Source organism: Lepidochelys kempii, chromosome 2 (genome assembly GCF_965140265.1).
Source record: "Lepidochelys kempii isolate rLepKem1 chromosome 2, rLepKem1.hap2, whole genome shotgun sequence".
Taxonomy (NCBI): Eukaryota; Metazoa; Chordata; order Testudines; family Cheloniidae; genus Lepidochelys; species Lepidochelys kempii.
In genome coordinates this window covers 271,033,645-271,046,223 of record NC_133257.1, presented here as the reverse complement: position 1 = coordinate 271,046,223, position 12,579 = coordinate 271,033,645, and the positions used below count along the sequence as shown (strand labels likewise).

General features: G+C 53.6%; 1 protein-coding gene across 3 annotated transcripts in view; it reads right to left on the bottom strand.

The window, feature by feature from the left end:
• Positions 1–12,579, bottom strand: part of AGAP3 (ArfGAP with GTPase domain, ankyrin repeat and PH domain 3) — a 232,337-nt gene that overhangs the window by 77,152 nt on the left and 142,606 nt on the right. For all 3 annotated transcript variants that reach the window (XM_073334978.1, XM_073334976.1, XM_073334977.1), the window contains exons 10-11: positions 12,100–12,204; positions 6,386–6,554 (exon numbers count right to left, since the gene is read on the bottom strand). In XM_073334978.1, the coding sequence (XP_073191079.1) occupies positions 6,386–6,554; positions 12,100–12,204 (274 nt within the window). The remainder of the gene's footprint in view (positions 1–6,385; positions 6,555–12,099; positions 12,205–12,579) is intronic.

Sequence of the window (12,579 nt, the reverse complement as noted above, 5' to 3'; positions counted from 1 at the left end):
CCTTACACTTGGCCTCAGCAATGGGCTTGTCCCTGGTTGCATTCTCTACTCTCTGTATCACTCCATACAAAACGCCGCAAACAAAACAGCATTAAAAGAACATTAGGGTTGCAAAGTCGAGCACTCAGAGGCTAGGAATGCACAGGCTGTCCTGTCACAAGCTCCAGCTTTGGGGGCCAACAAGCCTGCTCAGAGTGGAAGGAATGTTCAAGAGATTTTATCAGCAAGTTTCTAACAAGCTCTACTGAGCATGTGCAAATGCAGTTTGCAGAGGCTTATAACGCTGCCAAAACGGAACTAGGGTGATCAGATGTCCCGATTTTATAGGGACCCTCCCGGTTTTGGGGTCTTTTTCTTATTTAGGCTCCTATTACCCCCCACCCCCGTCCTGATTTTTCACATATGCTGTCTAGTCACCCTAATCTGAACAGATTTTCATGGGGATACAAAAGACATCTCTCTAACCCCAGGACTATTCCCTGGCTAAATTTCAAGTTCCTGTTCTACACCCTCAAGGTGCTGAAGCTCTTTAGCTGGAAAAAATTCTTCAATGTTGGCAAAGCTAATGGTGAATCATTTTTGCTTAAATGTTTAAAAATTCAACCTCAGGCAGAGGCCCAACATGGAATATTTCAGTCCACAGGGATAAAGTTTGGCAATGTTCTATGCAGCTGAAAATAGGCGCTTATAATGGAAAATGTTATTCCACCTTAACTAGAGGCATCTCTACCAGTTCTGACTATAAATTTTGACGGTCTATGTTCAGTTTTTTCCCCCCAAAAGATATTGAGGGAAAGTCACCCATGAGTCAGTGTCCTGCAGTTTCTAAGGATTTATTGTTCTCTCCCCATTCCATCTGAGGAGTGGAGGTGGCCTGGCGCAGATATGTCTGACATTTCTCCATTACCCTTAGCCCTTCCCAAAGGTTTCTCCCACAACCACTTCCTGCCACTCCCCCACCCCCTGCCTGACGGGCAAGACTACCACCATCTCCTCCTTCACCTGTCAGAACATCCCCGAGAAACCAGCCCACGAAGCTTGCTGGGCTCAGGAGCCATGGGGGGGATTACTGGATATAAAGGCTGTCCCTATTGTCCCTTGGGGATTTTCCCTGGAGCCATTGCCGGAGTACCTGAGTACCCAGATGTAGGGTGGGAGGGAGATTTTCTGCTTCTCTTCTTAGCTCCTGGGCAGGGGCTGTCTCCCCTCTTAATGTGAATGGCACGTGCGCACTGAGGGCACTAAGAGAGTACAAACAAGAACAACGTCCCCAGTTTCCATGCTCAGCCTATCAGGCCCCAGCAATGCCCTAGGTCAGAATCTCCTCTCAGCAACACCCAAATTCTCGTGGCTCCATCTCCCAGGCTCCTTGCAAGCCTGGACAGAGGGTTCAGCATGTCGGAGTCAATCAGCCTTAATCTGTTTGAGAACTTCCCTCCAGCTCTTACTGAGAGTACCTGCTGGAGTCATGAAGTTCAGCAAGACCCTTGTAAACTTTTCATTGCTCCCACCCCAAACGTCTCTTAAAGGGACACCAATCAATGAAAATCCACTTGTCTGAAAATCTGGACTTGCTCTTGTCCCGTAACTCTCCAGTCACTGCCACTGAGACTGACTATGGAAAAGCTTTCACACGCTTTACACTCTCTTGCCTTTAGGCATTTGCCAGCACTTTGTGCAGTCAGATAGTTCCATCTGCCTGGCAGAATCGGTCAGTCACCGGGGCTCCTATGGCAACAGAGGGGAAACATTTTCTAAAACAGGAAAATGTAACTGTAAAGCCACAAAAATGTCAGGGGCCTGAGGGGCAAGTGTTTCAGCCCCATCCCGTCTCCAGAAGGGAAGCCAGACGGCCCTGCCCAAACAGGGCACTCATCTCGGCTCCGTGCAGACACAGGATTGCTGTGTAAAACACTGAGACAGGCTCCACCTAACGAAGAGAGGGAAGAGCATCTTCGCAAGCAGGCTGGCTAACCTAGTGAGGAGGGCTTTAAACTAGGTTCACCGGGGGAAGGAGACCAAAGCCCTGAGGTAAGCGGGGACGTGGGATACCGGGAGGAAGCACGAGCAGGAGAGCGCGAGAGGGCAGGGCTCCTGCCTCATACTGAGAAAGAGGGGCGATCAGCGGGTTATCTCAAGTGCCTATACACAAATGCACGAAGTCTGGGAAACAAGCAGGGAGAACTGGAAGTCCTGGCACAGTCAAGGAATTAGGATGTGATTGGAATAACAGAGACTTGGTGGGATAACTCACATGACTGGAGTACTGTCATGGATGGGTATAAACTATTCAGGAAGGACAGGCAGGGCAGAAAAGGTGGGGGAGTAGCCCTGTATGTAAGGGAGCAGTATGACTGCTCAGAGCTCCGGTACGAAACTGCAGAAAAACCTGAGAGTCTCTGGATTAAGTTTAGAAGTGTGAGCAACAAGGGTGATGTCGTGGTGGGAGTCTGCTATAGACCACCAGACCAGGGGGATGAGGTGGACGAGGCTTTCTTCCAGCAACTAACAGAAGTTACTAGATCGCACGCACTGGTTCTCATGGGAGACTTCAATCACCCTGATATCTGCTGGGAGAGCAATACAGCGGTGCACAGACAATCCAGGAAGTTTTTGGAAAATGTAGGGGACAATTTCCTGGTGCAAGTGCTGGAGGAACCAACTAGGGGCAGAGCTCTTCTTGACCTGCTGCTCACAAACCGGGAAGAATTAGTAGGGGAAGCAAAAGTGGATGGGAACCTGGGAGGCAGTGACCATGAGATGGTCAAATTCAGGATCCTGACACAGGGAAGAAAGGAGAGCAGCAGAATACAGACCCTGGACTTCAGAATAGCAGACTTTGTCTCCCTCAGGGAACTGATGGGCAAGATCCCCTGGGAGAATAACATGAGGGGGAAAGGAGTCCAGGAGAGCTAGCTGTATTTTAAAGAAGCTTTCTTGAGGTTACAGGGACAAACCATAGGGATGTGTAGAAAGAATAGTAAATAGGGCAGGCGACCTTGGCTTAACAGTGAAATCCTTGCTGATCTTAAATACAAAAAAGAAGCTTACAAGAAGTGGAAAATTGCATGACCAGGGATGAGTATAAAAATATTGCTCGGGCATGCAGGAGTGAAATCAGGAAGGCCAAATCACACCTGGAGTTGCAGCTAGCAAGAGATGTTAAGAGTAACAAGAAGGGTTTCTTACAAGATCTCTGTCAAGCTTTCTTACAACTACAATACCCACCTGCAGAAGTAAAGAAACAGATTGATAGAGCCAGAAGAGTTCCCAGAAGTTACCTACTACAGGACAGGCCTAACAAAGAAAATAACAGAACGCCACTAGCCGTCACCTTCAGCCCCCAACTAAAACCCCAACAACGCATTATTAAGGATCTACAACCTATCCTAAAGGATGACCCAACACTCTCACAAGTCTTGGGAGACAGGCCAGTCCTTGCCTACAGACAGCCCCGCAACCTGAAGCAAATACTCACCAACAACCACATACCACACAACAGAACCACTAACCCAGGAACTTATCCTTGCAACAAAGCCCGTTGCCAATTGTGCCCACATATCTATTCAGGGGACACCATCACAGGGCCTAATAACATCAGCCACACTATCAGAGGCTCGTTCACCTGCACATCCACCAATGTGATCTATGCCATCATGTGCCAGCAATGCCCCTCTGCCATGTACATTGGTCAAACTGGACAGTCTCTACGTAAAAGAATAAATGGACACAAATCAGATGTCAAGAATTATAACATTCATAAACCAGTCGGAGAACACTTCAATCTCTCTGGTCACGCGATCACAGACATGAAGGTCGCTATCTTAAAACAAAAAAACTTCAAATCCAGACTCCAGCGAGAAACTGCTGAATTGGAATTCATTTGCAAATTGGATACTATTAATTTAGGCTTAAATAGAGACTGGGAGTGGCTAAGTCATTATGCAAGGTAGCCTGTTTCCTCTTGTTTTTTCCTACCCCCCCCCCCCAGATGTTCTGGTTTAACTTGGATTTAAACCTGGAGAATGGTCAGTTTAGATCAGCTATTACCAGCAGGAGAGTGAGTTTGTGTGTGTATGGGGGTGGGGGGGATGTGAGAAAACCTTGATCTATGCAGGAAATAGCCCGACTTGATTATGTAAAGAGTTGTCACTTTGGATGGGCTAGCACCAGCAGGAGAGTGAATTTGTGTGGGGGGGTGGAGGGTGAGAAAACCTGGATTTGTGCTGGAAATGGCCCACCTGTTGATCACTTTAGATAAGCTATTACCAGCAGGACAGTGGGGTGGGAGGAGGTATTGTTTCATGATTTCTGTGTGTATATAAAGTCTGCTGCAGTTTCCACGGTAAACATCTGATGAAGTGAGCTGTAGCTCACGAAAGCTCATGCTCAAATAAATTGGTTAGTCTCTAAGGTGCCACAAGTACTCCTTTTCTTTTTGCGAATACAGACTAACACGGCTGTTCCTCTGAAACAATTCTTCAGGTACGTTAGCAACAAGAAGAGAGTCAAGGAAAGTGTGGGCCCCTTACTGAATGAGGGAGGCAACCTAGTGACAGAGGATGTGGAAAAAGCTAATGTACTCAATGCTTTCTTTGCCTCTGTCTTCACGAACAAGGTCAGCTCCCAGACTGCTGCGCTGGGTAGCACAGTATGGGGAGGAGGTGACCAGTCCTCTGTGAAGAAAGAAGTGGTTCGGGACTATTTAGAAATCTGGACGAGCACAAGTCCATGGGGCCGGATGTGCTGCAACCGAGAGTGCTAAAGGAGTTGGCGGATGTGATTGCGGAGCCATTGGCCATTATCTTTGAAAACTCATGGCGATCGGGGGAGATCCCGGACGACTGGAAAAAGGCTAATGTAGTGCCCATCTTTAGAAAAGGGAAGGAGGATGATCCTGGGAATTACAGGCCAGTCAGCCTCACCTCGGTCCCTGGAAAAATCATGGAGCAGGTCCTCAAGGAATCAATTCTGAAGCACTTAGAGGAGAAGAAAGTGATCAGGACCAGTCAGCGTGGATTCAACAAGGGCAAGTCATGCCTGACTAATCTAATTGCCTTCTATGATGAGATAACTGGTTCTGTGGATGAAGGGAAAGCAGTGGATGTGCTGTTCCTTGACTTTAGCAAAGCTTTTGACACTGTCTCCCACAGTATTCTTGCCAGCAAGTTAAAGAAGTACGGGCTGGATGAATGGACTATAAGGTGGAGACAAAGCTGGCTAGATTGTTGGGCTCAACGGGTAGTGATCAATGGCTCCATGTCCAGTTGGCAGCCGGTATCAAGTGGAGTGCCCCAAGGGTCGGTCCTGGGGCCGGTTTTGTTCAATATCTTCATTAATGATCTGGAGGATGGTGTGGATTGCACCCTCAGCAAGTTTGCAGATGACACTAAACTGGGAAGAGAGGTAGATACGCTGGAGGGGAGGGATAGGATACAGAGGGACCTAGACAAATTGGAGGACTGGGCCAAAAGAAATCTGATGAGGTTCAACAAGGACAAGTGCAGAGTCCTGCACTTAGGACGGAAGAATCCCATGCACCGCTACAGACTGGGGACCGAATGGCTCGGCAGCAGTTCTGCAGAAAAGGACCTAGGGGTTACAGTGGATGAGAAGCTGGATATGAGTCAACAGCATGCCCTTGTTGCCAAGAAGGTCAATGGCATTTTGGGATGTATAAGTAGGAGCATAGCGAGCAGATCGAGGGACGTGATCGTTCCCCGCTATTCGACACTGGTGAGGCCTCATCTGGAGTACTGTGTCCAGTTTTGGGCCCCACACTACAAGAAGGATGTGGATAAATTGGAGAGAGTCCAGCGAAGGGCAACAAAAATGATTAGGGGTCTAGAACACATGACTTATGAGGAGAGGCTGAGGGAGCTGGGGATGTTTAGTCTGCGGAAGAGAAGAATGAGGGGGGATTTGATAGCTGCTTTCAACTACCTGAAAGGGTGTTCCAAAGAGGATGGTTCTAGACGGTTCTCAGTGGTAGCAGATGACAGAACGAGGAGTAATGGTCTCAAGTTGCAGTGGGGGAGGTTTAGGTTGGCTATTAGGAAAAACTTTTTCACTCGGAGGGTGGTGAAACACTGGAATGCGTTACCTAGGGAGGTGGTAGAATCTCCTTCCTTAGAGGTGTTTAAGGTCAGGCTTCACAAAGCCCTGGCTGGGATGGTTTAGTTGGGGTTGGTCCTGCTCTGGGCAGGGGCTGGGACTAGGGGGCCTCCCGAGGTCCCTCCCAACCCGGATAGTCTCTGATTCTGTGACTGGTGAAAAGAGTGTGAGGAGGAGGAGACACCAGAACCACTTGTGCACTGTCCGCTTGTGACTTAGCTAAGAGCCCTGCAGCCGCTGAGCCTGGGCGAGTCCCCCCTCCTCTCCTTACCTGGGCCTCCTGGGAACTGCATGCTGCTCCGCTCCTTGGCAAGCCCGTTGGTTTTGGGGCTGGCGCTGGGGGCTGTTGTCGTCGTGGCCCTGGGGAGCCGCTTGCCCGGCACCTTCACTGTTGTTCTCAGGAGATCTATTTCCTTGCCATGGACGTTCTGCATGTAATCCTACAGGAGAGAGACAGCAGGTTCAGCGCAAGCCTCTCTGTCTCCCTCTGCTCAGACACTCTGCCGGGCGGGATTGTCCCAGACAGTCGCAAGGTGCCCAGCAAGCAACATGGAGGTGTTTCAGAGCTCTGGATTCACTTCCCCTATTACAGCTCAAACACCCCCAGGCTCCTCTTGTGCTTCCCTGAGCTAACAGCGCAGCTGGCCTCGAGGTGAGAGGCTCCCTGTCCCGTTCCCAGGGCCAGCCATTGCCTGACGTGAATAATGCCATTCCTGAGCCAGCCAGCCCCCTCCCAACCTGGGGAAGGATTAGAACTCAGTGCCCACAGCCCAGGCCCCTTCGTCAGAGCCCAGGTAGTGATGCTGAGCTGCAGGAATAGCGGGCAGTCCCATTCCTTCCTTCCTTCCTTCCGTCTGTGGAACACAGAGCCGGAAAATCTCTCCCAGCTCCTGGGATCCAACCACAGGGAGTTCCCTGTGGTACATTCGCCAGCACTTCCGATGACTCTAGACTCTGGGCCGCCACCTCTTCTCTTGGGAAACCTTTACAGCAAATCTCACCCACAGACGGCGAGTATGAGCCACCCTGACAGACTCACTTCGCTCTTTTTGCCTCTCCCCATAACTCAGTCCCCCCAGTCTGGGACTGACGTACCCAGAAATACATGCACGAGTCCACATGTGATCCCCTCACTGAAAGGGGCCGTCCCTCCTGCTCTGGGGCACAGGCCTCGGGCTGAGAGCAAGGTCCCAGGAGCATGGGGGGGGGGGGGGGGAGAGAGGCAGAGAAAGAAGGCTACAGTGAGGGGCTGGCCCCACCCTGCTCTGGGACCCAAGGCAGCCCGGCACAGCATCCCCTCCCTGGGGGCTTGCTCTGTATGTGGCAGATGAGGGACAGCAGCTGGCCAGGATGAAGCTGCAGCTGCAGTTCTCTGTTCCGCAGGAGAGCTTGGGTTTGCTCCAGTTCACAAGGAGGTCACCAAAAAGATTAAGGCAGAGTTGGGCCCTGTGTAAATCCTCTGCTTCTAAATTCAGGCAGGTAGAGCAGCGAACGGGCCCAACTTAGGAGCCATGGCTTCTCTGACTGCCCCCGCGGGGCTCAAGGTGGCAGGTGGCGGAGGGTTGCGTGGGTCACACTTCCATAGCCTCTACTGCAGCTGGGCTGACTCAGCCAGCCTGCACGGCCCTCCCTCGCTCCGCCAGTGCCTCACCCAGGGGTCTAGCTCCCCGCCCCAGCAGAGAACGGCCACAGCGCTTCACCCCACGCGCCCCTCCCAGGCACTGGACTCCTAGGGGGCCTTGACTCGACCTGAGCAGCGTGGTCAAGCCAACAGACACCCCTGGGTCCCAAGCGCTTCCGAGCTGTACAGCCTCATCACCAGCTCCTCCAAGCAGCGCTGGGGCTGAGTGGGAGACAGGAGAAGCCCCTGGGCAGGGAATCTCAGAGGGGCTGGAGGATTTTCCCTAGCTCAGCATAATCGCTGTGCTAGCCGGCTGCCTGCCGGAGAGAGCGGTCACCAGCACGCTGCTTTTATTACATGCTATAAAAGAGCAATTTCTTCCCCAAGCCTCCTCACTAATTACCCAGCTAGTTCTCTCATTTCATTTTATTACTGGAATTAACAACGAGTTCAAAGCGTGGAAAGCTATTAAGATGTGTGATTAAGCCACATTCAATTAGTTTCTACAAACAATTTAATTGATGTTGCAGATAGAATTAACAGAAGGTGATTGTGTGAATGGCTCCACTGGCTGCAAAATGGGAGATGCTTTCTCTCTGGCGCTGCTTCGCGTAGCCTGGCCGGGCTGAGCCGCGTGCTTTCCCCAGGAGCAGAGGCACTTGCCCTCTAAGGCTTTGGGAAAGTGACTTGAAACTGCCTTGGCCTTTCCATGAAATGGAACAAACTCAGTCACCAAAGAAGGGAAAAGAAGCCAAAGGAACATGGAAAGCTGTGCCAGAGACCTGCAGCCCTGGGACCCGGCCTGCAGAGCCCTCCTGTCTGCAGCATCAGCTGCTGCTCTCCACTCCAGCTCAGGACGCCCCATCTGCACAATGCCCAAAGCTGTTGAAAACTCAGAGTCGATGAACACAGATTCCAGGGAAAGCAACAAGAGGAGACACCAGCTGTGGGCTGCAAGACAAGGCTCTGCTTGAGCTCCAGGGAGACAGCAGCACGTCGAGGCTACCAAGGGTTACCTGACCAGTACAAGCAAGAGGGTAAAGGACACTTTACTCCAGGGTTGAACAAGGTCTTATGGGAGCATCATTGCAAGAACTACAAGTCTAATCCCTGGAGACAGTGAGGAGTCTGGGGAAGGAGGAGGCCTGTTTCCATTGCTGGGGCTGGAGGTACCAAGAGCTGAACTTGCTGATCAACGAATCCCAATGAAACCGAATCATAGAATATCAGGGTTGGAAGGGACCTCAGGAGGTCATCTAGTCCAACCCCCTGCTCAAAGCAGGACCAACACCAACTAAATCAATACCAACCAAATAACTCAGGGGAGTCCAGAGAGAGGAAGCCTTGAAGGAAACACGAATGCAACTCAGCTGGGACAGTGCAGCTAATACACCGAGGGCAGCTGCCCTGATCGCAGGAGAGCTGGGGCCAGAGTGGGGTGGGAAATGAAGGGAGGGGGCAGCAGTGGGACACAGCAGGAAAAAGTCACTGGGATCATGGGGGCAGCGCACAGAGGCATCTGCGCTGTAGGAAGACCCCACCTGGAGAACGATGATGGTTCTCAGCTGTCTCCTCTGCACACATGGACTCTGCAGCTTAGCCTCGCTCCAGCCAAGCTGGAGGGGATGCTGGCAGGTAGAGCACATATCCCGATGAAGCGAAGGGAGCTGCAAGCGCCCCTCAGGTGCGGGTTACATGCCCTGACCTTTCATAGAATATCCAGGTTGGAAGGGACCTCAGGAGGTCCCCTAGTCCAACCCCTGCTCAAAGCAGGACCAAGCCCCAACTAAATCATCCCAGCCATACTGTGCTGCCCAGTGCAGCAGTCTGGGAGCTGACCTTGTCTGTGAAGACTGAGGCAAAAAAAGCATTGAGTACTTCAGCTTCTTCCACATCCTCTGTCACTAGGTTGCCTCCCCCATTCAGTAAGGGGCCCACAATTGCCCTGACCTTTTTCTTGTTGCTAACATACCTGTAGAAACCCTTCTTGTTACTCTTAACATCTCTTGCTAGCTGCAACTCCAGGTGTGATCTGGCCTTCCTGATTACACCCCTGCATGCTCGAGCAATATTGCTATACTTCTCCTGGTCATCCCACCAAGTTTCCACTTCTTGTAAGCTTCTTTTTTGCATTTAAGATCAGCAAGGATTTCACTGTTAAGCCAAGCTGGTCGCCTGCCATATTTACTATTCTTTCTACACATCCCGATGGTTTGTCCCTGTAACCTCAAGAAGGCTTCTTTAAAATCCAGCCAGCTCTCCTGGACTCCTTTCCCCCTCATGTTATTCTCCCTGGAGATCCTGCCCATCAGCTCCCTGAGGGAGTCCAAGTCTGCTTTTCTGAAGTCCAGGGTCCGTATTTGCTGCTCTCCTTTCTTCGTGTGCCTGCTGGACCCATGCTGCTGCGATCCTTCCTTTGGGATACGGCCCTCGCTAGTCAGCCAGGCTGTTCTAGTGTCCCGCTCGCCTCAGGGCGACCCTCAAGGACACACGGGAAGGCCTGCTGGCGCGCTCCTTGGATGTGGCTACGTGCTCCCTGCACGGCAGCGGCTCCTGCTGGGCTCTGCAGGGCAGTGCACAAGTGGTGAGGACAGCCTGTGAGCCCCCCGCAGGGCTCCCTTCCCCTCCCTGTGTCGTGGGGCTCCAGCTGGCCCCTGAGCAGAGTTCCCGGGGCAGGCGGCAGGCCATCCACAAGGGGCATTCGGCCATCCAGGCCTGCTCACAGCCCACCAACACTTGAGTCTGCCAGGCTTCCGGAAGCAACACAACGTGGAGGTGCCCAGTGGGGCTCTTGGCCCCCCGGGGAGATGGTGTCTGGGTGGGGAGGAGACAGACACCCTTTGCCCAACAGGGAGTTAGTGGGGGCGGGGAGAGCTGCCAGCATGGCGCACGCCAGGCAGGCCTTATTACTCCTCATTTTACTTCCCTGCTCAGCGCGTCCGTGGAAAGTCACGTAGAGGAGGTGATGCCTTCAGCATGTACTTTCCTAGGTGTCCAGCAGCACCGGGCGAAGGGTGCAGGGTGCCGGCACTGGGCAGCCCCGTAATGTCACATGACGACGCTGAGGGTAAGAGGCAATGGGGAAGAGGAGGGACATCCCAACGAGCTCCTCCACCCTCAGCAGTGGGAGCCAACCGAGGTCACAAGGGCTGGCTCTGACCCCAGTGTAAAGGCGGTACACACGCACACACGGGGCACACGCGGGCAGGCGGGCACACACGCGTACACCCTCTCTCTAGCCAATGGAGCTCCCTCCCAGTCTCCAGGGTCCAAGGCTATGGAAGAGAGAGACTGCAGCAGGGAGTCAGAGGAGTGGAGACTGGGGCAGAGAACCCGGGGGCTGGAGCAGGAGTCGGATGGCACAGCAGAGCTAGGAGGAGGAGAATGGGTTTTACAGTCCCACGGCTTCAGGCAATGGGATGAGAGGTGGCACTCCGAGGTGAACTGACTGCAGAAGAGGGCACAGAGAGCCGGACGGGGGCACACGGGGTTCCAGGAGTTGAGGAGCAGAGTGATGAAGCTCTGGGCATTAGAACACTTGGGGTCCGAGGGATTCAGGGCTCTGAGCATGGAGCAGCTCACCCCTCAAGCCCCGGGGCACAATGGCACCCCTTTGGGCTAGCTCAGGGCCCCACTGCTCACTGGCTGCCCTGTGCCCCCCATGAAGTGATCCCTGCTGTCCAGAGGGCATCGCGGTTTGCAGGGCCACAGGTGTGTCTGTGGCCACGTTTCACTGTCTTAGCAGCAAACTGTGCTCAAGAGGGAACGGGAAAGAAGCCATTAGCCCCGCAGTGGGGAGGCGACAGAGATGGATGGAAGAGGCAGCTGTGAGCCAGCCGCAAAGAGGATTGTAGATGCATCGAGTGACAGCTCAGCTCGGCAGGCTCTGCACGGCACCTCCTCTGTGTTACCCAATACCTAACAGCCAGGAACATGTTCCACACCCAGACGGGGCCATCGGCCCTGGCCGCAAGGAGCTTTCGCCTTCTCCCTCCTGCCAGGGGCCCTGCCTGACTGGGGACTGGCCAGGGAAGCAGGAAAAGAAAGGGCCACGTTTACTTAGCAGGCTTGTCCCTGCTGACCTCTCCCCTCAGCCAGAGGCCCCATGCTGCCGAGCTCCGGAGTGGGGCGAGAGGTGCTGCCCAGGCCAGGGTGGGACCAGAGTGCCTGCCTGGGCTGCCATTCCTTGGAGAGGCTGGAGTCCTGGGTCTACCCAGGCTGCGGCACTCCCCACCCCTCCCCGCTACTAGCCTGGTGCTTTGGGGGAGTCATGACACCCCCCGAGGGACCTGCTGGAGCAGCAGAGCAGAGACCTCCTCTGTGCCTCCCCCCGGCCCTGCAGGGCCTGCCCGGGGCTCACTCACATGCAGGCTGGGGTGGTAGGTGAGGACTCCGTTATCGCACAGCGTCACATACTTCTTCTTCCACTCCTTGTTGAGGGACTTGCCACTGCGCTTCAGGAGAATGCCCTGCAGGAGAGGAGTCGAGACTCTCAAACCCTGGCCTGGTGCCGCCCCCCCACCTCTACCGCCCCGGGAGCACCCCGCATGGGACCCGTCCCTGGCACCGCCCCTCCACCCCAGGAGCGCCCTGCGTGGGACGCTGGACCTGAGTGAGGTAGGGAGACCTGGACTCCACAGAGAGAAGTCTGGAACGGGCTTCCCAAGTTTCCCTGGGCTATTTGTGAGAGAGGCACCCCCAATCCGACACGAGAGGAGGGGTGTCCCCCCAATGCCCCTCCCCCAACCTGCCACGGGGACAGGGGTGTCCCCCCCGATGCACCTCCTCCAGCCCCCCAGAGTCACAGGCTGCAGGGTGGGGGTGAAGCACAGGGGATCTCCCTT